Source organism: Chanos chanos, chromosome 3 (genome assembly GCF_902362185.1).
Source record: "Chanos chanos chromosome 3, fChaCha1.1, whole genome shotgun sequence".
NCBI lineage: Eukaryota > Metazoa > Chordata > Actinopteri > Gonorynchiformes > Chanidae > Chanos > Chanos chanos.
In genome coordinates, this window is record NC_044497.1 from 54,504,118 (window position 1) to 54,527,106 (window position 22,989).

Here is a 22,989-nt window from a genome sequence, read left to right on the forward strand (position 1 = left end):
AAGATCTTTTGTGGTAGGGAGGGGATGATCTGTGAGTTGTATGGGATGTTATCCTGTATGCTGTGTACTGTAGGACGTCTGCTTATTGTACTGTAGAGAGAGCGTGTGTGTGTGTGCGTGTGTGTGAGTTTGTCTAGAGTGTTTGTCTAGTTGCCTGCACTTGTGTAAAAGAGAGGGGCTTTGTATGGAGAACACCGCGGTTCAGCTCTGTCTGCTTCTATGTCTTTATTTTTTTTGTCTTTTTTTTTTATGTCTTTTTTTTGTTCGAGAGAGCTTTGTGTGTTCTTTACCACATGAGCATTAACACGTGTTTATGTTTAACACACACATACACGAGTGTCTATGATATGGAGAAAAAAAACAAAACAAAACTATTTTCATCTCTATGATTAACCTGTTCTCTTCAGAGTCAATTCCGTAACATCCAGGCCTTTCTAGCCCAGGACAACTAATGTGAATATTGTCATCTTGAAGATAAAGGGAGAGAAAGAGAGGGCAGGGGTGGTGTGGGGAGAGGGTTGGGGTGGGGGGTGGGGGGGCGAGGAAAAAAAAAAAAAAAGGAAAAAATGTTGAATTCAATGCAAACTATATTTTTAAACTTGTATATTGTACATGAATATCTTGTAGAGGAGAATGTACTTACTGAAACATATCTAATTGCCAATAAGATATGCTGTCTGTGTAACCCGATGTCTCTTCTCGTGCCCAAGTGTGAGCCTGGCTAAAGCTAATGGCTAAAGCTAATGGGGGTTTACTATGTGTTGTTTGGCTATCAAAACAAATAACCATGAGAAAATTCATTGATGATGTTAATAAACAGCAAGCTCACACCTTCACTCTTTCCCTTTGTTTGTTTCTTTATTTATTCTTCCGATTGTGGGTTTTTTTTTTTTCCCTAAAAATACCTTCACTGGCTGTGATTTTATTTATCTGTGTGAAGTTATGCTGAATATTTTTATACTAAAGGAATATATGATTAGAGGAATACTAATATAGTTTCAGAGTTTCACGAAGGCGCGTACACATCTTCTTGGCATAACTTGCAATAAGAACCTGAATGAACTCTCTGACAGCAAATGACCAAGTGTCTGTAAGGTGAAGGATGGTTTCATACATATGAGTATGTTACCAAACTAATTGAATGGGATTATTTTTGTCGCTTCGTCGTTTTTTTTGCTTTGTGCCAGACGCCCTGTGCAGAAAACGAACGTATTCCCATGCAGCCAGTTAATTATGCAATGTTTAATCCTCCGAGCGCGTGCCCGCAGTCGGGGCCAAGGCGGAGAGCTGGGTTACTGAGGTGGAGGTGAATCAGATGGTGAGTGAGAGGAGAGCACCAGTTCACCGCCATGGTGGAGTACTTCTCTCTCTTCGCTCTGTGGGTCGGATTCATCTGTCTCCTCCTGGTTCTCCTCAGACCAGAGAGACCCAAAAACTTCCCTCCCGGCCCGTCGGCGGTCGCCGTGTTTGGGAACGTTCTTCAGCTGAGTATGAGCGACCCGATGGCCGACCTGGAGCAGGTAATACACTTACAAATAGTCACGCCAAATAAGTTATAGGTGAAAGGTTACAGTGTTTTATCGTATTGTTATTAGAATATCACAGAACTGTGACTGCTGCTGTGGTACTTTCTCCCCTGCAAATTAATTATAATATGCTGACAAGCGAGGTTTTTGGAAATGTGTTCAGTGTCAGGTCTATGTGCTGTAGCTATCGAAGCGCTATGGAAACGTATACAGTCTGTTTATTGGGAGAAAGCCAGCTGTGTTGGTGCATGGCCTCCATGCCGTGAAGGAGGCTCTGGTCGCTCGTGCTGTGGATTTTGCCGGAAGGCCACAAGGAACGCTGGCCAATCATGTGACAGACAGCAAAGGTTTGTGTCAAAAACAATCACTAGATAAGACTGCATGCTAGGATAAAGCATACCCCTCAAATAGGATTTACCTACTTAACAGGGAATGAATGATAGATTAATTGGGCAGAACAGCCCACATCAAAAAAAAAACAAAAAAACCTTCTTGTACACTGAACTCTAACCAGGTTGTTATAAAGCGCAGAGTTTTAGGACTACAATGAACAATGGTATCGTTCAGTTTACGAGATTAACCTCAATTAAAACAAAAGAGGAAAAAATGAACAGTTACCTTTCAGAGCAAAGCAGATTTAATTCGGTTTCATGAGATCTTAAGCACACTGGAAAATAACCGTTTTGACCCCTCGCTCAGGTCTAATCATGGCCAGTTACAATGTTGTGTGGAGGGAACACAAACGGTTAGCACTGGCGACTCTCAGAAACTTTGGTCTTGGGAAGCAGTCCATGGAAGATTTGATTTTGAAGGAGACGTCTCATATCTGTGAACACTTAGAAAAGAACGTTGGTAAGGCACAATAGTGACGGCTCTGTTCAATCCCTCCTTTAATATGAGTTTTAATATGGATTACTGGGCCCTAGCTACTATTCTAATGGTAATTGTTATCACCGTTGTTAACTTTCATTAGGCAAGCTGCTGGATCCGCAGGTCTTGATTCGCAGTGCTGCCTCCAACATAATTTGCTCCATTCTGTACGGACTGAGATATGAATATGAAGACGAGGTGCTGGACTTCTTCATCAACAGCTTTCAGGAAAACGGAAAGATGGCCAACAGCGCGTGGGCCGTGGTACAATAAACACTGATCATTTCACTGTAAACAAAAACAAAAACATCGACAACAGGGTGCATGCTCAGTTCAGAATTTTGGAATTATCTGTCAAGTTTGAATTTGAATTGAACCGGAGACGTTGCTGACAAGGTTTGTGGGATTTGAATTTGGATGGGATTGAGGTCAGGTCAGTACAAATCAAGGCAATGTCCCGGATCAATATTTCAGACCACCCACTGCATAATGGATGATCTGAAACTATGAAAATGAGCACGATCTTGATCTGTAAACAAAGCAGAATGGTTGGTGTGTAGAGGATGGCTGAGTGTGTCCGTACACTCCAGTGCATGTCTGTGAATTCAGAGAACCATTTTCTCTCTCTCTTTTTTTATTTTTTTTTGTAGATCTATGACAGCTTTCCTCTGATCAGGGGCCTACCGTTGCCCTTTCAGAAGGTTTTTAAAAACTACAACGCTCTTAAAAAGCATACAGAGGCTATAGTCGCCGAACACAAGAGGACCAGGATCCCAGAGGAACCACGAGACGTCATCGACTACTACCTTAACGAACTGGAAAAGGTTGGGGCTCCGTCTCACAGTTACAGCCTTGTCTGAGGGAATGGACGACGGTGTGCTATTGTGCCACTGACAAACATAACAAAGTGGTTTTTTTTTACTTTGTTTGTTTGACTGAGTGAAGAATTTTGGTACACATGTTGTGCGTTTAAAGGTTTTAACGAAACAAAGCACCATACCTGTCAAATGATTCCAAAAGCATGAACCAAGACTAAAAATGGGAACGCAAATTCCGTAATCGCGCGCGTGTGCCAGAAGCTACTGTTTGTGTCCGCGACGGATGTTTGACCGTGTAATCGAGATTGCAATTGTTAACCCCGCCCGCTGAAGCTCATCTCTCTATCTCTTTCCGTTTAAGCGAGGAAAGCAGGACTTCTCGTTGGATGAAGATCGATTGGTTATGCTCCTGCTAGATCTCCATTTCGCTGGTACTGATACCAGCTCAAACACTATTCTTACAGCCCTCCTCTACCTCGCCACCTACAGAGATGCCCAAGGTCCGTCACCCAAAACACACACAATAGATTGTGGAGATATACATGCAACATATATACATATATTAGATAGATAGATTTATAGACATATATATAGATATAGATCTAGATACATAGCCTATATAGAGAAAGAACGATTATCGCTTAGCACGACTCTCTGACGTGGCCCTGTGTTTCATTCAGTGCTTTGTCAGCAGGAGATTGATGCCGCCCTGGGGTCAAAAGGTCAGGTGTCATTCGAGGACAGGCACCGGATGCCCTTCGTGCAAGCCACCATTCACGAGATCCAGCGCCTGGCCAACATCGCTCCACTCGGGGTGTTTCACGCCACCACTCGCAACACTCAGCTAATGGGCTATGACATCCCCAAGGTGAGTCATGGCATTGGCTAATACAAAGACCGACAACAAAAATGACCCAGGCATCGCATGCTGTGATTCAGGTCAGTTCACTTCAGTTGGATCCGCTTTTATTTGCATTGTACTTTGTGACAGCAGAACCCGTCACAAGGCTGCAGCGTGGAAGAGCTGACCAGAATAGTGCAGCGAGCAAGCCTAATGTTAGAGTGGCAAGGAAAAAAACTCCACTTGGCTATAACTGATAGAAACTTTGAGAGGATCTCAGATGGGGGTACCCACCCTCCTCTGGCTAGGATCAGCCTATTAGAGTAGAGAATTATAACAGGTAGTCAGTAAATTATATGTGGAGAAAGGAGAGACATATTTAGATGTTTGTTGCGTAAATGCGGAGACAGTAACAATGGCAGTGATGGTCAGTCAGATTTCTGCGCAACACACTTTGATGACTTGAGAGATTCAATGGCGAGAACATATGATCTGACCCTATTTCAATCCCGTTTCATTCAAACTATCTCATTGTAGGATACTCTTGTTATAACCAACCTAACGTCCGTGCTTCGTGAGGCCAGCCAATGGCAACATCCCTATGACTTTTTCCCTTCCCACTTCCTAAACAAACAAGGAGAGTTTGTCAAACCAGAGGGCTTTCTGGCATTTTCTGCAGGTGAGACTTGACATTTGAAAAAATGTCACATCTGTTATTTTACGCAGCTCTAATCCCATCTCATATTTATCTTTACGCTCCTACAGCTGGACACATACAGAATTCAAAAAGAAAAAAAAAAAAGTATTTAGACTATTCGATTTCAGGGCGCTCTATACAGTTTATGCAGTCCACAAATGCATGCTCACCTCTTCTTTACTAATGAAGGCGATCTCAACTATACAGTTTTTACTTCACAATACACGACCGTACAATACAACATACATTCTCTGAACCTCAGCCACAGTCTAGTTTACCCTTAAGGCTTTCCTGAGGACAGTTTGCAAAACTTGTGATATTATCGTATTCTGTAGGGCCAGGTAATTATTGGCTGAGCAGCCTGTTGTTCCCCTGTGTTAATTTGTTGTTATTAAAGCCCCCCCCCACTCTCTCCACAGTTCCCTTCTAATTTTAGAGTCATAACGTTGGGTGGGAAGATGCTCTCGCTTTAGTGAGTCATAACCGTATCTGAGAGCGATTAAATAAGCCAGAGCGTATTAACGTGATCAGAAGACGGTATATCCAGAGCTGTGTAATCTCATACAGTAAACCACTCACTCTTGACCGTTCCTGGAAGGCTCCGCGGACCTCTCCCTTCCTGTAAGGTGATACTTGAGTGTTGTGTGTGTGTGTGTGCTGTCGTCTACGGCAGGTCCACGCTCTTGTCTCGGAGAGCTCCTGGCACGGATGGAGCTTTTCCTCATCCTGGTCACGGTTCTGCGTCGCTTCAGTTTCATCTGGCCCGTGGAGAGCGGGATGCCCGACCTGTCCCCGGCGTTTGGCGGGATCCAGTCCCCGAAGCCGTACAGACTGGTTGTCAGATTGCGGAGGAAACAGGAAAGCTGATCTGCCAGATGGAAACCTGCGAAAGAAATGGACTGAGCTTCATTTAATAATACACATACCCATACTTAGCTTTCTGTCATTGATCAATGAGTCCTGTTTTTTTTTTTTTTTAAATATAGTTTATACTAAGTCATAAAAAACATCCCATTACTAAAAACCTTTTGATAACTCAGCTCTAAACAGAATGATCTTGAGAGTTGTGATAATCACAATAATAAAAGAACGTGTGGGGGAAAAAAAAGTTGATTGACGTGAACTTTACTTGTTTAGAGTTTACAGTGCTTGAGACAACTCACTGTTTACGACTTTAAGCATTGTATGAGTCTCACATTTCTCACTGATATTGTGTAAAATTCCGGTAGTTTTCTCTTAGGCCTTGCCCCACTGCAGGCCTGGTCTCTGGGAGGCCAGTCCGACTGTTTCTCTTATCAGTTTACCACTGAGGTCTCTGATTGGCTGCAGAATAGAGAGACATGTGTCCCAGGTAAAATCAGCCCCCAAATAAAGAATGGGCGGGGCCGCGGAGGGGTGGGGGGGCAGCAGGACTTTCACCGTCTGATCTAGGTCTGCGTTTTTTTTGAGAAATCTGCTCTGCTGAGTGTTTCTATGGTCTTTGTGGTCCCTTGAATGATGTCATATTTTTATGTCTGTGTATGGATCTCCATGTGCTCGTGACAGTGTGTGAAGTGTAATGTGGAACAAGAGCATCCATATTATGAATTTCATTCCGATATCACACTTTGAAAACAGATCATAGTTCATTTACATCGGAATATCTAACAGGCACGCCACAAGGCGGCACTGTAGACACGATACAGATTTACTCCAACAACAATTTCTCTTTAAATTAACCTACCTTACATTAAGAAGGCAAAGTAACACCCAGCGACATTTCTGAAATGGAACGCACCATTTAGACGAATAAAAATATCTAATGTGGAAACGTAAACAATAGGATTTAGGAATTTATCTAGCACTTACCTTCATCATCATCATCATCGTCATCATCATCATTATCATCGAAAATTACTCGATTTCACGAAACATACTAAAGGAATTCCCCTAACACGTTTCTAAGCACATGCAGTGCAACCCTCAGCTCTTACAGAGTGCTGATGCTCAGAGCCTGACGTGGGGTGGGGGATGCGGCGCTTCCTCGCAACGGTATTAAAACGTAGCACATCACTCTGGGCTTAATACACTTGGAGGTGGATTGGAAGCGCATCTCGTTTTCACTGCCTTGCTCCGGTGGTGGATCAACTCACAAAGTCATCACGAACTTCTCGGGGAAAAAAACGCAAGGTGAGTCTCGGGTAAAGATTGTCGTTGGAATTCAGCACTGCTCATTATCTTGGAGTGTTACACTTTTATGAACAGAGGTATTGAGATAAATTGAGATATCAATGAGATATCGATACAATTCAGTTTCAAATGGATTTTCATTGGAATTTATGTGGTAAAAGCACGAATAACTGCATGTTTATATAATAATTGTGATGATTGTAGCTGCTCAGTTACCTTTATTAACAACGAGACTGAATTAATGTGCTCAACTGAACCGAAGAATTTATATATATTTTGTCGCTGGATGTTTGAGTTGTGAACGGAGTACACAGTCATCATAACTCTTAAACACATCGCATATGATGATGAAAAAACTGATCAAGACTCAAATAGCATTTTAACTCTTTGCTTGGAAAAAGGGTGATGGAGAAGTAATGTCTATCATTATTATTTTTCACAATGTTGTTTTCCTCTCTGGAAAATGTTTTTAGTCAGACATAGCTGTATAATTTTTCCCATTAGCTGATCCTCCTTTCCTAAGAAAGTGAATCGGAGAGGATCGGATATATGGATCGTTGTCAATACTTCCTGCATACACAAACTTCGGCGTCTGTGTTGTCTTCTTCTGTTTTCCCAGCTGATGGATATGTCGGAAATATGATATTTCCTCCCTTTCCCCTCGACTAAACACTAAACACTATGACAATACAGCAGCAGTGAGTTCAATGTAGGCTATTTACAGCGGAACATAGTGCGGTGGGGGTCAGTAAGCCAAACGGAGTTTGTGTCAACTGTATCAAAATGATCAGAATAATGAGTTCACTTCTCGATCAGGCAGTCTAACGTATTTTTGTCAGATGTGTTCAAGTCGTTATAATATCTTTTGTTTCGGTCTCTAAGCCGAATGCTTGAAAAAAACGTAGCCTATTATCTCAGTATTTTGAATTCAGCAGTCTCAGGAGACGCACGATGCAAAGCGCGTGAGATGTAAAGGGGAAAGTTCACGCGGAACATTCTGGCTCTTTCTCGCATCAGAAGTGACGCTTAGACAGGCACCTTTGTGACACTGCTCAAAGCTTTCTCAGACCTTTTCGAAATGGGTATGACCCAGAATTAATCATAGCCAGATCTCTGAGCAATAGGTTGTGCCCCAGTCTTCTCAAGGTTCCTTCGGCTTTACCTAGACCTCAAGAATACCGTTCAGCGCGTCACTTCGTATCATTCTGCAGATTCATGGCCTATTTTTCTTGTATTATTTATATAGTCGTTCTTCTAGCTAAGGGTATACATTCGCTGTAACAATTCATGCTTTAATGTGATGCTCAATGGCTCCAAATAAGGTTCGTTAAAGTAATATTGGAGATTTGTACTAATTGATCCGGCTGTGCAGACATATAATTCCAGCAGAGCATTAGCATGCTACGATCTCAGCTGGAATGCCCGGGGCCTTCTTTAAAGGGAGGGTGTTACTGCGTTACTGTGAGTAGCGGATGATTAGAGCAGTCTGTGTGGGTAATAAGACACGGAGGCTAAACGACTGCTCAGACGGCTTTGTCTCTGAAAGCTCAGTTCTTCTCATTACTGCACCCCGTCTCACGCAAGGACTCCACGGTCAGCCCCCCCTCCCCCCCCCCCCCAAAAAAAAACCTGAAAAGAAGGGAGACAGCCATAGCTCTCTCCAAGGTAAAAACTTAATTTATCTATTAATTTAATGTTTTGGAGCAGAAAAACAATTCAGTCACAATGGGAGCTGTTGTACCGAGAAAAGCAAAGTGGCAGACACACAGGAGGAAGGAGAGGGAGAGAGAGAGAGAGAGAGCATGTCAGTTGGCTGGAGGAGAGAGCTGTTATTCTCTTTCAGTGTCAAACGGATGCCTCTGGAAAACCCTCAGTGGACGCCATATGAGTGTTGTGGCAGATACTGTGTTAATGAACTTTCCTCAGTGTGATGTAAATTCCCCTGTGCCAGACAGATGGTGAGGGACAAGACTCACTAGAGAATAAGCTTGTCTTCTAATTTTTTTACTTCATCTCAGCGAAATGCAAAGACCAAGGACACCTCAGCAACTCTTTCCGAGGTATTTCAAAAAGCTGAATGACGGATAAAACCAAACGGTGTTTTCTGAACGCATCAAAACATTAGCAAGAATACCCTTGTGCTTTGGCAACATTTGTGAAGAAAACGCTCTTCGTGTTGAATTTGGCTGTCACTGTGAGGCAGGGTTTAGAGGGAGGGAAACCTGGTTTGACAGCGCAGTGTCAGCAGAGACTCCCGTAGCTTTTCTACGGTGTGAAATGGTCTTTTAGGCCGACACTCATCCTCAGCTGTTGACTCACTGGAGAGAGTCTTTAAAATGGAGGAGAAGAGGCGATAAACCGCTTGATGTTTGGAGGAAAAAAAAAAAACCCTCTTGGGACGGATTATGGCAGGGTTATTCAGCTCTGTGTGGATACGGTCTGTGTGTCTGGAGAGAAACACAGGAGGAAAGAGAAATTGCCTCCGGCGTATTTAAATTTCTCCAATCAGGACTAAACGGGATAATTCAGCGACGTTATGATATTTACAGCCAATCAGCCGTCAGGATGCATCCTTCATGGCTCCACGTTAAAGTGATTTGAGAAAGACAAGGTCTGGAAGTTACTGCCCCTGTTTTTATTTTGGTCACTGACATACAGATGCATATACTGGATAGGTATAAACACACACACGGAAAGAAGATGAGCAGACAGACACATAGATATGTGCATATACAGAGATGTGGGAGAGAAACAAAGAGAGAAAGTTTGCGCTGTCGAGACCTCAGTCAGCCTGTGTGTTGTCTGGTGGAGCTAAAACGCGTCTTTTTCTCTCTACTTAACGTCAATTTGCCGTGCTTCTCCCAGGGCTCATAACGGCCCCTTTGTAAAGCAGTGGACGAGGGATCCCGAGTGACAGGATCTTTCTCGTGGCAGTGCACTGAAGCAGACCTGGCGCTGGGTGCCGCCCTTAGAAAACGGGCTTTGGTTTTTTTTGTTTTTGTTTTTTTTTAATTTGTCCTGCTTTCAACACCTGGCATTTTTTTAAATACATGTTTCGGTAAATCCAACGCACATTGAAAACAGTCAGAGCAAAGAAATAAAAGCAAGCAAATCAAACCATTTTTTTCCCCCTCTCTGCATTCGACGCATTGGATGTTCACACTATTAAAGGTTCTCCAGCTCTTCCTCTCAGAATATACCCACACTTAAAATCATATACCATCCCACTTAAGATATGATTTTAAAAAAAAAAAATCTATATTAGATTCTTTTCTGTTTTCATGTGATGAACCATTCATCTCTGCAACCCCCTCCCCCCTTCCCCCTCCCCCATTTGAGCGACACGGTTACGCAGTTCTAACTCAGGGGAACTGGTCACGCTGACACTGGCCCCTGGAATAGCGAAAGGGAAGGGAAAAAAAAAGAAAAGAAAAAAGAATTAATCACGTCTCTGACTCCGCGGAACCTAGTGATTCAAAGCATTACATCACCATAAATCTGCATAGACGTCAGTGTCTCCCGCTCTCTCTCTCTCTCTCTCTGGCAAAAAGACTTTTGCGTGCGTGCAGATAAAGAGAGCAGATTCTGTAGATGTTGTGCTGGTGTGGTTGTGTTACGTTCAGTGGCGTTTTTGGATGTCCTGAAAGGCCAGTAACCTCTGGAGTTACTGCCCTACACCGTGTGACAGTAATTATGCACGGCCACGGATGCATAAACGGCTTTCACTCTTTTCAGTATAATGCCCCTTCACGTAGGGCCTGTGTCTCTTTATGAATTCTCTGCAGTTCACGTTTCATTTTCTATGAGGGAAAGAATAACAAATTCATCTCGGTTCTTGCTTTGATCTGCAAATCTCGCTAAACTATTTCAGGAATTCAGCTTTAGGCAAGGTTACTTTTAGCCATATAGGTTTTTTTGGTTGAATTCAGAGATCTGTTTCTTTCGCTGAAAATATCTGCTGTCTGAAAGTAGCACATGGAGGTGTGTGATGGCTATAGTAGCTGTTGGTGTGTGTTGCTGCAGCTGGATGTGTGTGTGTGTGTGTGTGTGTGTGTGCGCGCGCGTGTGTTTGTGTGTTGCAGCTGTGGAGAATGTGTGCTGAAGCTGGAGGTGTGTGTGTGTGTGAGCGTGCGCGCGCGTGTGTGTGTGTGTGTGTGTGTTGCAGCTGTGAGGAGCATGAGTTGCAGCTGCCGTGAGTGTGAGTTTTACAGCTGGGGGGTGGTGTGTATGGCAGAAAATGAAATTGAAAGCAGAATTGAAAAGACGAGAGCAGGTGAGTTCTGGGCGTCTGCAGGCCAGCGGCGTTACACACATCAGTGGGTCAGAGGTCACAATCGATGCAGAGATTAATAGCGGACGGGACCGGACCACCTGAGAACCCTGGTGACTGGGCTCGCTCAGGTGTGCAGCTCTCAGCTCGGCCAGTACCGCCACAACAGATAAAGGCAGAGTCTGACGTACAAATTGTCAATCACCGATTTTGTTATTTAGATCCAGAACATTCCTCTATGACAGAGGGCTATGACAGCGGCCACTCGGCCGAGACGCGATATGATCTTCTCCAAATCTCCAGGTTTACTGTGATGCTCAAATTTACCAAATTAATCCCGTTAATCGTTATGTCTCAGAGCTGTCTGAACAAAACAATTCACCCTGTACCAATTTAATTTAATTTAATTTAATTTAATTTATTTATTTATTTTTGTCGTTTTTCTATAATAGATTCTTTGATTTTGTAATATTGATGGATGTAGCAGGACCATTACCACTGGAGTGTGATCCGTGTTCTCAAAGTCTTGGGTGGCAAATGAGATTTGGTGTAGGGGAATGATTTAGTGACAAGTTAACACCCCCCCCCCCCCCCCCCGCCCAACACACACACACACACACACACACGCACGCACGCACGCACGCACGCACGCACACACACACACGCACACACGCACACACACACAGGAAAGCTGTTCTGAACACCAGGTTCCAGTTGAACATGGTTCTCTACTGAACTGGACTGAAGGGCATGAGTGGTGTGGACGTCTTGTTTCATTAATAATGGACAGTTTACGGCGCGTAGGTTTGTCAACATCCTGCTGCCCGTGCCGTCTTCCGTAAGCGCCGAGAAAACGCGCTTTCCCACGACTCTGATTAATCGATATATTGAGCTGCTTGCTTGTATTTGCTGAGTAGGGTTTGTTCAATACTCCCCAAAATCTATAGATGTACCTTTGTGTACAAACCCCCAGCCAATTCCACCGAACACATGCATTACTGCTGAGGTGGGTGGGTATTTGAAGAAGCTGCATTTGTTTTTGTTTTTGGTTTTTATTTTGTTTTGTTTTGTTTTTTTTTATATGAATTTGCCAGCAGTCTTTGAAAAGAGCTGATGAAATGAGAAGTGACAGCAATGGCTAAGTAGTGATGCAATTTCATATAATTCACCTCTCTCTCTCTCTCTCTCTTTCTCTCGCTCTCTCTCTCTCTCTCTCTCTCACTCTCTCTCTCGCTCTCTCTCTCTCGCTCTCTCTCTCTTTCTCTCGCTCTCTCCCCCCCTCTCTTTCTGTCTGTTTGTCTGTCTGTCTTCCTCTCTCTCCCTCTCTCTTTTTTTCTGTCTCATATCCCTCTCTGTTGTGTGTGTGTGTGTGTGTGTGTGTGTGTGTGTGAGTGTGTCAGTGCGTGTGTGTGTGTATGTGTGGCCTTTCATTGCCACCTCCTCCTTGCCCTCAAACCTAGACAGCAATCAGTCACGTCCTTTGTCAGGTCGTTCTCACTGTCAGCGTCCTTCTGACATTTTCAATCAATTCAGTTCAGAGCATGTCTGTGGAGACTGCGCAGGATCTATCCAACAAACCGCAGACGGGCAAAACAGACCACTCACTCACGTGACTGTGCAGTGTCAGAAACAGCAATATTGGCTTTAAGGTTTTATCTCCGAATATACTATATTTTAAGCATTTATGCATATACATCACAAATATGCAATATGCAATCATACGCCAGTCCCCAAAGATGTGCATGTCACGTTTACCTTTTCGAAATGGTGCAATAGTCCATTACATCCACATGTCCGCTGTTTTCACTTACTAGCACATTTAGAAATCAAAGGGCATTTTATCTAATCTGCCTGGCTGAAAAACACATTTGTGAGAGCAGAGCGTGTTATGAGTTTCATATCAAGCTCTCTCTCTCTCTCTCTCTCTCTCTCTCTCTGTGTGTGTGTGCAGGCTTGGTTGTATGATGTATGCGTGTCAGGTGGAGGGCTCCCCACCTGAGGACCTAACAGATGAAGAGAAAGAGATCATCAACAGCGTCCTGGCCCGGGCGGAGATGATGGAGGCGATGGAGCAGGAGAGGATCGGGTGAGATCTCCACGGAGAAGGAGAGGAGGTCTGGACAGCGGGAATCGTTTACGCCTCGTGGGGGGTTATGGAGACCTTCCGTGGGAATGTGTGGTTCACCAGGAAGTGGGGCTGGGTGAAAACGTAGTTTGAAGTGTGTGATTCACTGTGCCGTCACTCAGAACCTTTACATAGCTTCCTTAACTTGTGTCCTTGACTTCTGAAATGACAGAAACTTTAAAAGTCTCGAGGGGGTTGAGGAAATACCAACCAAACATCATTAGTGGAGGAGAAAAGAGGAAACCGTTCACGCCTTTAGTGGCTTACAGAAATATTTTTGGGGTAAATGAGTGGTTTCTAGGGGAAAAAAATACCAGCTGAGAATGTGTTTGAAGTGTGTTTGATTCACTGAGACCTGGTCCAGCACTCTTTCATACTAGGGTTAGCTCATGTCCTTTTCCAATAGAATGGAAGAAACACCAATCAGATTTCATGTGAACGTCTTCCAGAGGTACCTGTAAAGCATCTGATTTTGCTTATACATTCAAAACAGCTGAAAGGCTATGGGAGTAAGGTCACAAGGAAAAGGTCAGCACCTGTCACTCAAATACACATTTGGTGGGTAAAAAAAACAAAAACAATGAACAGCCCAGAGTGAGAGATGAACACAGCTCTCTTATCGACACCAGATACTAGTGCTCAAATGCTCCACAACTGCGACCAAGGAAGAACGTCACGTCAGTCGGGACATGCTCTTTATGTCGTGCTATTGAGGAGAAGCTAATGCTAGTCTGTTTCGCTAAAACGTCAGTTTGCTTTAGCCCTGATGACCCGCGCGCGCAGGTCTCGCGGGCTAAGCTGAAACGGTGAGGGAGCGGGGGGGGGAGATGTGTTCTCATGTCGCATGTTGTCCTGTGTCGCGTTGTGTGCTACAGGCGTCTGGTGACTCGCTTGGACAGCGTAAAGAGGACAGCACGCGGTGATGGCCTGTCTCACTGCCTGCTCTGCGGGGAACCGTTTGGCTCGCGGGGACCTGGCACGGTCGTGTGTGAGGACTGCAAGAAGGTAGCCGTGCCTTTACTTCAGCTGGAAGACTGGAAATCCAGCCAATAATGTATAAAGAACCGTCTGTCCTTAGTCAGCAGCCTGTCCAGGATGTACTAAGTGATGAGGGGGGGGGGGGGGGGGGGGGGGGGGGGGGGGGGGGGGGGGGGGGGGGGGGGGGGGGGGGGGGGGGGGGGGAAGCCAAGCAAATAAACGAAAATGGCCAATGGTTCTTTAAGGTTGTTCTAATTAAAACAAGCGTATTTCACTCTACGCTCTGGCTGCAAAGCGCGGTCTGTCACGCTATCCAGTTCTCTCGTTTTCTCTGTCTGCTCTCTCTCTTTCCAACTCTGCGGTTTGTTTTTTCTGTCGTTTGCAGTGTTAGTGTGTGTGTGTGTGGGGGGGGGGGGTTAATGCCATTCGAACTGTGTCAGTATGTTTGCACCTGCAGGGCCTCCAGAGGATATGTGTGGGTGTGTGTGTGTGTATGTGTGTGTGTGTGTGTGTGTATGTATGTATGTTAGAATTTTTTTTTTCTCTCTCTGTCTCTTACAGCACATGTGCACCAAGTGTGGCACTCAGAGCTGCGGTCGTTCCAGGGAGATATGGCTTTGTAAGATCTGCAGTGAGCACAGGGAGGTAAAAATACAAAATCCAAACCAAACAGACGATCTAACCGTTCCCTTTACTGTTCTCCTTATGGAATACCAATAACAGAACTCAAATATATTCAGCAGAAAGCAAATAGTTTTATTTACATACATTTCACATAAAAGTAGGACACTGCCCTCGCTCCTAAAATATGTTTGCTGATTATCAGATTAGTGTGTTGTCAGCAAAATGAGTGTGTTGTCCTTGAGATGAGAGTGTTTTCAGTCAAATGAGAGCATTGTCCAAGAAATAAGTGGGGGGTTTTTTTTGTTTGTTTTTTTAGTAAAATGTGGATGTTGTCAGCCACTCATTCTTTTATAAGAGTGTTGTTTTGTTACGACAACTGATCCGTTATCAAGTTTTATTACAGCCCTTCCAGAGGTTATTTTGAAAATAAATAAATAAAAAAAGATGAGATACGAAGGTGCAACAATAACAAAAACAACAAGACCACCAAAAAAAAAAAAAAAAAAAAGAAAAAGAAAACAAAAAAAACATCATGACACTGCCTGAGATGGACAATATAGAATGCGAGCTCCCTATATAACTCACAGTATGGTTTTTATACAGTATACTGAGCGTAGCATAAACCACCGTCGGCCTCTGCAGGGTTAAAAACACGGCTGCAGATGTTTCCCCCTAAGGAAAAACTCAATTATTCATATTAAACTAATTATCTAATCTTTTGGGCAAATGCAGAATGCGATTTTGCAATTCACTGCAAATTCAAATCAGAGCTAATATTTTCTGATTTTAGTACAATAACTTTGTAGATAATCGTATGCCTACGACCACTAAGAGCCCTGCACAGGAAGGCCTAATTCAGTTGAGGGAGGATTTTAAGTCCTTTAGAAGAAGCAGATTGTTGAGATGCAGGGAAACATCCCTGTGGCTGTCGCCGGATCAATATCAAAATGAGTTTCTCGGGGTTAATGTGACCCTCCCATCTGATGACAGCAGTCATTTGTAATTTGTGACTAAAGAAAGACTTTGAAGGTTTTCACATTCTTTGTTTTTCTCTGTTTGTTTCGATTTGAAGATGCTGAAGCAGTCTGGTGCCTGGTTCTTCAAAGGTCTTCCCAAGCAGGTACTGCCAGCTCCCCTGCCCGTCTCAAAGCAGAGAGAGCCGGGGTCCAGTCACGCCCAGGAACCCGGAGTCACCAGGATACAGGGAATCCAATCAGCGCTCATATTCCAGACCGCAGAATGGAGGTTTGCCCTCTAAATAAAATTAATATTTGTATTTTTAATGTTTGATATTTGAATGGGCTGTCAATATGCATTATGTATTGTTACTTGTCTTTGTTTTACACAATACATAGGAGGTTGTCAGAATTGTGTATATCGCTGAAGAAAAAAAAATGCTGATGATTTTTCTTTTTTTGTACTATGCTTGTTTTATTTCCTGAAATCTTTTCAAGACAAGACCAAGGATCTCGTGGCAGAAGAGCAGAGCCCAGGTCAGGCGTGAAAAATTTTCTCTGACTTTCAACTTCAAATTTCAATATCAGCTGAATCACAGGAGATGACATGTTTTTTTTTTTTCAGTCGTTAGAATTTTTACTGGTGATGCATACCCATGAGTGAATGTGTTTGGTGACAGTCTTTGGCATGGAGCCCAGTTGTTTGGGGGGAGAGCATGAATCCAAACACCCCCACACTCTGGATACCAGAACAAGGGTACTGCATGAGAAAGGAGGGCAAGGGGTAAATATGAGTTTGATAGGAGCAGTTAGACAGAGATAGGGTGAGACATTTGGCTCTTTCATATAAAACTGCAGTTGCCTCCAATGGGTTGGGGTTTTGATTTTGAGGGACTGTTTGAAAATTCTCCTCTCGGAACCCTTCATTGTAAATAAATCCCTTTGTTTGTGTTTAGAAATGACGCCACCTAGACCGGAGGCAGATCCCGTCATGGCCCCCAAGGACACGGTCAAGGCGGAGTCAGACGCTTTTGAGAGCAAGGCCTCCAGTAAAAGAGAAACTGGGGCAGAGGGACAGACCTTCGCCAAAAAAGAGGAACCGGCTCAGTTTTCTAGACCACCCCCGTCTTTGTCAACCGCAACACTGACTCAACAAGGTGATAGAATTCACAAAATACACTCTACACGTGACCCTGATTCCTGCAGCACTTATCTCTGTCTCAGATCATATGTGTACATGTGTGCGCATTGTGATGGTCGTAATCATCAGTGTGTGTGTGTGTGTGTGTGTGTGTGTGTGTGTGTAATATCTTGAAAGCTAACTTGAGTGGCACTGTTGGCTCCAAAATGGAAATTGATTGGAAATTAGCCCCTAGCGGTTCTGTAGCATGCCTTGCGCTGACGAATTATGTCGTTTCCAGTGCTATCCCTAGAGGACCCTGGAACATGTAGTCTGTTCAACTGTCCTCACATGTCCAGTACCACTCTAAGGCTAGATGTGTGGGCTGATTTAACATATGTGTGTGTGTGTATGACAGCACGCCTCGTGGACGTAGACAGTCGGATGGTGCAGAGTGAGACCAGGACACCATCCACGGTCCAAAGCATTGGAAGAGCACCGCCGGCCGTTAGCGCTCCCCCAGCACGACAACCTCCACCACCTACCGCTGAGGATGAGGAGGACGCCAACAGCTATGACTCTGATGATGCCAGTGAGACGAAAACACAGGCTGACATGTCCCTGAGTCTTTGCCTTCTATAGCATGTTGACTTAAAGCAATGATTCATCCCTGTTTGGTCTAGACCACATGTCTACACATGTCTCTATAAGGGAGAGATAAAGACTGCGTGGTGTTACTACCTACCTATCTATCTATCTATCTATCTATCTATCTATCTATCTATCTATCTATCTATCTATCTATCTATCTGTTTTGGTTATCTATCTATCTATCTATCTATCTATCTATCTATCTATCTATCTATCTATCTATCTATCCGTTTCTGTTGTCTATCTATCTATCTATCTATCTATCTATCTATCTATCTATCTATCTATCTATCTATCTATCTATTTGTTTTGGTTATCTATCTATCTATCTATCTATCTATCTATCTATCTATCTATCTATCTATCTATCTATCTATCTATCTATCTATCTATCTGTTTCTGTTGTTTATCTATCTATCTATCTATCTATCTATCTATCTATCTATCTATCTATCTATCTATCTATCTATCTATCTGTGCGTCTATGTAGATGGAGATGGTGTCAGTGCACCTGCTGTATATCAAACAGTCTTTTCTCTTTTTTGATTATCGACAGTAATACCTTTTTTAAGTCTCTTTTTTAAGCCCTTGGTCTCTGGACTTAGCTGACACTGGCTTTGTCAAAGTTGACTTCACTTTATCTGCCTTTAAATTAGATCTCCCTGCGCTGTATTCAGTTATGCTTCAGATGCCCACCTAAGAGCCCGATTTGTAATCCATGCTTCGGTCAGTTCTGCTCGGTCTGATGACATCTGTTTTGTTTTTTTTGTTTGTTTTTTTGTTTTTTCCAGCCACTCTGGGGTGCTTGGAGTTCAGTCTTTTGTACGAAGAGGAGAGCAGTTGCCTGCAGTGTCATATTGTGAAAGCCAAGGTATTGTAATTCTATCTGAGCACTGGCAGAAATAACTCTTAGTTAGCGGTTCTACTGAAAAAAACAACCCCTCCCCGCCAACACCCCCCCCCCCCCCCCGCCCCCCCAAAAAAACAAAGGTTTCTTATGAAAAGATTTGCAAGTGTTCGTGGATTTGATCGTGTAATTGACGTCCAAAGAGGCAATGTCTGGAAGCAAATGTTGTTTGTAAATGTGTGTCTCTTTGTTGAAGGGTCTTAAGCCAATGGACTCCAATGGCCTGTCTGACCCCTATGTTAAACTGAACCTTCTGCCTGGAGCTAGCAAGGTACCAGCTGTGTTACTCTTCACAAAGTTTGCTCACACTGAAATTTGTTCGCAAGCGCCACTGTATAACGTGTCTGAGGCAGACGTGTTCTCATCCTGAAGTGATCGTTAATATATGGATGACCCAACGTTTTCAATTCTCACTTTGGACTCTCTCTTGGCTGTGCCCCCCCTCCAGTCGAACAAATTACGCACGAAGACGTTGCACAACACCCTGAATCCGGTTTGGAACGAAACGCTGGTTTACCATGGCATCACTAACGAGGACATGCAGAGGAAAACACTCAGGTACATGGAATTTGGTACCGTATAAAACGAGACCAGATAAATGGGTACTGAGACCAGCTTCTCTAGTCTGAAGGCAAATCACTAGTTTCTGTGTGTTTTAGGAAGTCAGAATGAATATGAGATGAATAGAGAGGTCCTCTAGTCCAGCTCAATTCTCTTGTTAATCAATGAAATATTATAGTAGTGGAACATTAGGTGCATGCAAGGGTACATTTGTCATTGTAATGAGAGCTATGTTGAGGACTGAATGACATTTATATCTGTTTAGGCCTTTTTGGATCTGTATTGGTATTAACATTGTGACTAAATATTTGCTGCAGTTTATTGTAGATGTTAAAGTCCAGTTTAATCAGGCTCTTTTGATCACTCTGATTCACCATGTGTTAAAACGGAACCATTAGAGAAACTCATTGATTTGTACAGCGTGAGTAGTTTTGCTGTCTTGCTTAATTAAAGACGTGGCATTTTCTTTCGGCCGCGAGTGTCAGCATCCACGCTCTGTTTCGCTAGGCTTTCTGTCAGCGACGCTGACAAGTTTGGCCATAATGAGTTTATTGGCGAGACGCGTGTACCGCTGAAGAAGTTGAAAGCGAACCAGAAGAAGAATTTCAGCGTGTGTCTGGAGAGAGTGGTGCCGGTAAGACAGCAAACAATGACTGGGAAAGAAATTTCCTGAAAATGTTCTCTCCCGTTTTCCTGATTATACCGGTTTTGAAACAGTCGCTTATCTTTTGGCAACTGTTGGGTTGAAAGCTTTCTTGGCTCTAAACCCAGACAAATGGAAAAAAAAAAACCCTCACATCTAACACGATCCAAACGAAACTGCAAACATCTGTAAACCCTTTAAATTTTTTTTCTGTTCTGGCTGGAATCATTAGCTCAGGAGAAGGTACCAGAAATATTGATTTTTTTTTTTTCCTAGTATAGCCTAGTTTTCTGTTTTCAAAATGACTTCGCAATGACTACGATCTGTTTGTCTGTGTTACTCCTCCTGTATTTCCTGGACCAATTAGACTGTGGACCACAATCATATCATCCATGATACAGTTACATGTATCCTTAACCCTAAACACAAGAGAATATTCGTCTTTGACAGGTGAATTATTGTGAAACTTTCTCTCTCTCTCTCTCTCTCTCTCTCTCCCTCTCTCTTACTCTCTTTCTCTCTCTCTCTCTCTCTCTCTCTCTCTTACTCTCTTTCTCTCTCTCTCTCTCTTTCTCTCCCTCTCTCTCTCTCTCTCTCTCTCTCTCTTTCTCTGTGTCTTTAGGTGAAGCGTACAGGGGCAGCAGGGTCTGTGCGTGGTATGGCCCTCTATGAGGAGGAGGTAATGAGGCTATGGCCACGCTGAGTAACCTACCACACGCAATAATCAGACGTCATCATTTAAGGCAAAACATGACGTGTGATTAGACATGTATGTCTAACTTGTGTCCTTATTAGGAAGACACTGTAAGGATGTATCATTAATAATAATAATAATAATAATAGCAACAATAGCAATAATAATAATAATGATATCTTCCCAGCACTTATCAAGCATACAGAGCAGGGTCACTTTAGTAAAAAAATCCCCGGCCTATGTGATTGGGTGGAAGAGATGATTGACACCTCTTCTGTGTGTATGTGGGGAACGGGGACAGGTAAAGGAGGGGGAGGACGTCGAGGAGCGAGGTCGCATCCTGGTGTCGCTCACCTACAATTCCCAGCAAGGCCGACTCATTGTGGGCGTGGTTCGCTGTGCCCATCTGGCAGCCATGGATTCCAACGGATACTCTGACCCTTTCGTCAAAATGTAGGTCCTGCCGTAGAGACCGGATTTGATTCCTGGCAGCGACATGCAACTGAAGATGGTAGTCTGGTAGATTTGTGATGGGTGGATCAGAGTCGGTCAGTTTTGGAGGGGGGGGGGGTGTTTGTTTAAACTTTCACACTTGTTACAGCAACACCGGAAAGTCCTCCACAATGTTCTCCAAGTCAATTAAACCCCCCCCCCCCCCCTCCCCCGACCTGACTGGCTTTGGGGGTTGTGCAAGTGGCAGGGACCAGAAATACAGTTGCTTGAGTTTACAGAAATACAGAGTTGGTCTCTTTTACCAAATTGGGTTGAAGAAGGGATAAAAACAGCAAAACTTTAGGTGTTTCTGAAAAAAAAAACCTGAACATAAAATGTGTTTCAAGTACACTTTTTTTCTTCCCCCCGTTTCTTTCCTAGTCAGAATGGAAGCGGAAAACAATTATTCATATCTGACGTGAATAGTAATTACGCTGATGTCTAGCTTCATTATAACTGCTTACAAACAATGTACTGTATGTTCTTGGTTTTTCTTTCTTTTTTATTTATTCATTTATTTATTTATTTATTTATGTTGTTCTTATCCTGTGCTGCAGTTGTCTGAAGCCTGACATGGGGAAAAAAGCCAAGAACAAAACGCAGATCAAGAAGAAAACGCTCAATCCCGAATTCAATGAGGTCCTCCTCTTTGTTCCGTCTCCTTTATTTTACCATTCCGCCACAAATGAGCATTTACATCCGTTTGACGTGAGAAAAAAGAAATTGTTTCTTGTCACGTTTTTTCTATGGTTCAAACACGGTGACCGTTTTTTCCTTTGAATTAATCACAGGAGTTCAGCTACGAGATAAAACACAGCGAGCTTGCGAAGAAGACCTTGGATATCTCTGTGTGGGATTACGATATGGGGAAATCTAACGATTTCATTGGTGAGAAACATTAATTACATTCATCATTTTCTTTGCAGTTACGAAATATAGCCACGTCATAAAGGTTTCGTTTGGGCGACCTTTATGATGTGAAAACACTCAAGGAAAATCTGAGCCGTTAAAAAATACTGAGACATGACAGTTTGTTGAAATTGAAAATTCAGATACATGCCCTACCAGAGCAAGAGACTGAATGGCTGCTTGTGTGCCCGTCCAGGTGGATGCCAGCTGGGCATAACCGCCAAGGGCGAGTGCCTGAAACACTGGTACGAATGTCTGAAGAACAAGGACAAAAAGATCGAACGCTGGCATGTTCTGCTCAACGAAAACAGCGCTCTTAGCGACTGAGACCACACATCACTGCTCACTGGCTTTAAAATTCTTTGTCTTCCCCTTCCAATATTCGTCCCCCCCCCCCCCGACACTCTTTCAGTATGAGGTACACGTGAACCTGTCTGGATCTACAAATACCCTTTTCTTGCTTTGCACCCCATGTTGTATGTACAATAGCTTAAATTTTCAGTGTTAGCGAATTGGAACGTGTGGATGTTCTCCGTGACTCTGCGTCTTTAATGCAGAGTTAATTGGTGGGGGTTGGACATGAATCTTAAACCCCCCCTCTGGGTATGATAGCAGTAATGTCTTGCATGAGAGTTAAAGCAATGGGGGACCGTGAGGTGGGTGGAAGGCTTGTGTTGATACGGTTTGAAGTGCTGTTTTATAGCTTCCGTCTGCGGAACCTTCAGTAAGAGAGAATTCCATGTCTTCTCTAGAACCTACGGAACTGTTCGATCTAAGGAACGACAGGCTGATTAAATGAGTCCTTTCACCTTTTGCACTTTTTTCAGTTGCAAATTATGATTAAATTATGATTAACATGTTGCTAAATATGCATTTCTGTCCACAAGATGAAAACTCAAGCCGAAGTCTTTTTTGTGTTTTAGTGATGTGTGTTCAGTTTTTGAAATGATACCAAGCGTCATGAAAGTGGTGTGACTGAAACAGCATAAACGTGATCACGCTTTTATTGATGTCAAAGGTCGAAATGGATCAGTGACAGAAGGACAGCCTTCAAATAATAATCAACATAATTAACTTCAGCCTTGAAATCTCCATATAAGCTGCATCGTGTGTTACCATATACTACATTACATACTAC

At 43.3% G+C, this 22,989-nt stretch overlaps 2 protein-coding genes across 2 annotated transcripts; both read left to right on the forward strand.

Annotated features, from left to right (window-relative positions):
- Positions 1-1,349: 1,349 nt before the first annotated feature.
- On the forward strand, positions 1,350-5,619 carry LOC115806569 (cytochrome P450 2D15-like). Its single transcript, XM_030767371.1, has 9 exons — positions 1,350-1,520; positions 1,711-1,873; positions 2,226-2,378; positions 2,500-2,660; positions 3,047-3,220; positions 3,576-3,714; positions 3,895-4,082; positions 4,593-4,734; positions 5,426-5,619. Exons 1-9 carry the CDS (start codon positions 1,350-1,352, stop codon positions 5,617-5,619), a joined length of 1,485 nt encoding a protein of 494 aa, XP_030623231.1.
- A 1,218-nt stretch (positions 5,620-6,837) lies between these two features.
- On the forward strand, positions 6,838-22,209 carry rph3aa (rabphilin 3A homolog (mouse), a). The gene is made up of 17 exons (XM_030768075.1): positions 6,838-6,921; positions 13,143-13,277; positions 14,192-14,321; positions 14,856-14,939; positions 15,991-16,163; positions 16,373-16,416; positions 16,831-17,031; positions 17,413-17,586; positions 18,437-18,516; positions 18,749-18,823; positions 19,001-19,110; positions 19,621-19,747; positions 20,379-20,435; positions 20,752-20,903; positions 21,500-21,581; positions 21,734-21,830; positions 22,048-22,209. The coding sequence occupies exons 2-17, from the start codon at positions 13,153-13,155 to the stop codon at positions 22,176-22,178; spliced, it is 1,842 nt and encodes a 613-aa protein (XP_030623935.1). The 5' UTR covers positions 6,838-6,921; positions 13,143-13,152; the 3' UTR covers positions 22,179-22,209.
- The last annotated feature ends 780 nt before the right edge of the window (positions 22,210-22,989 follow it).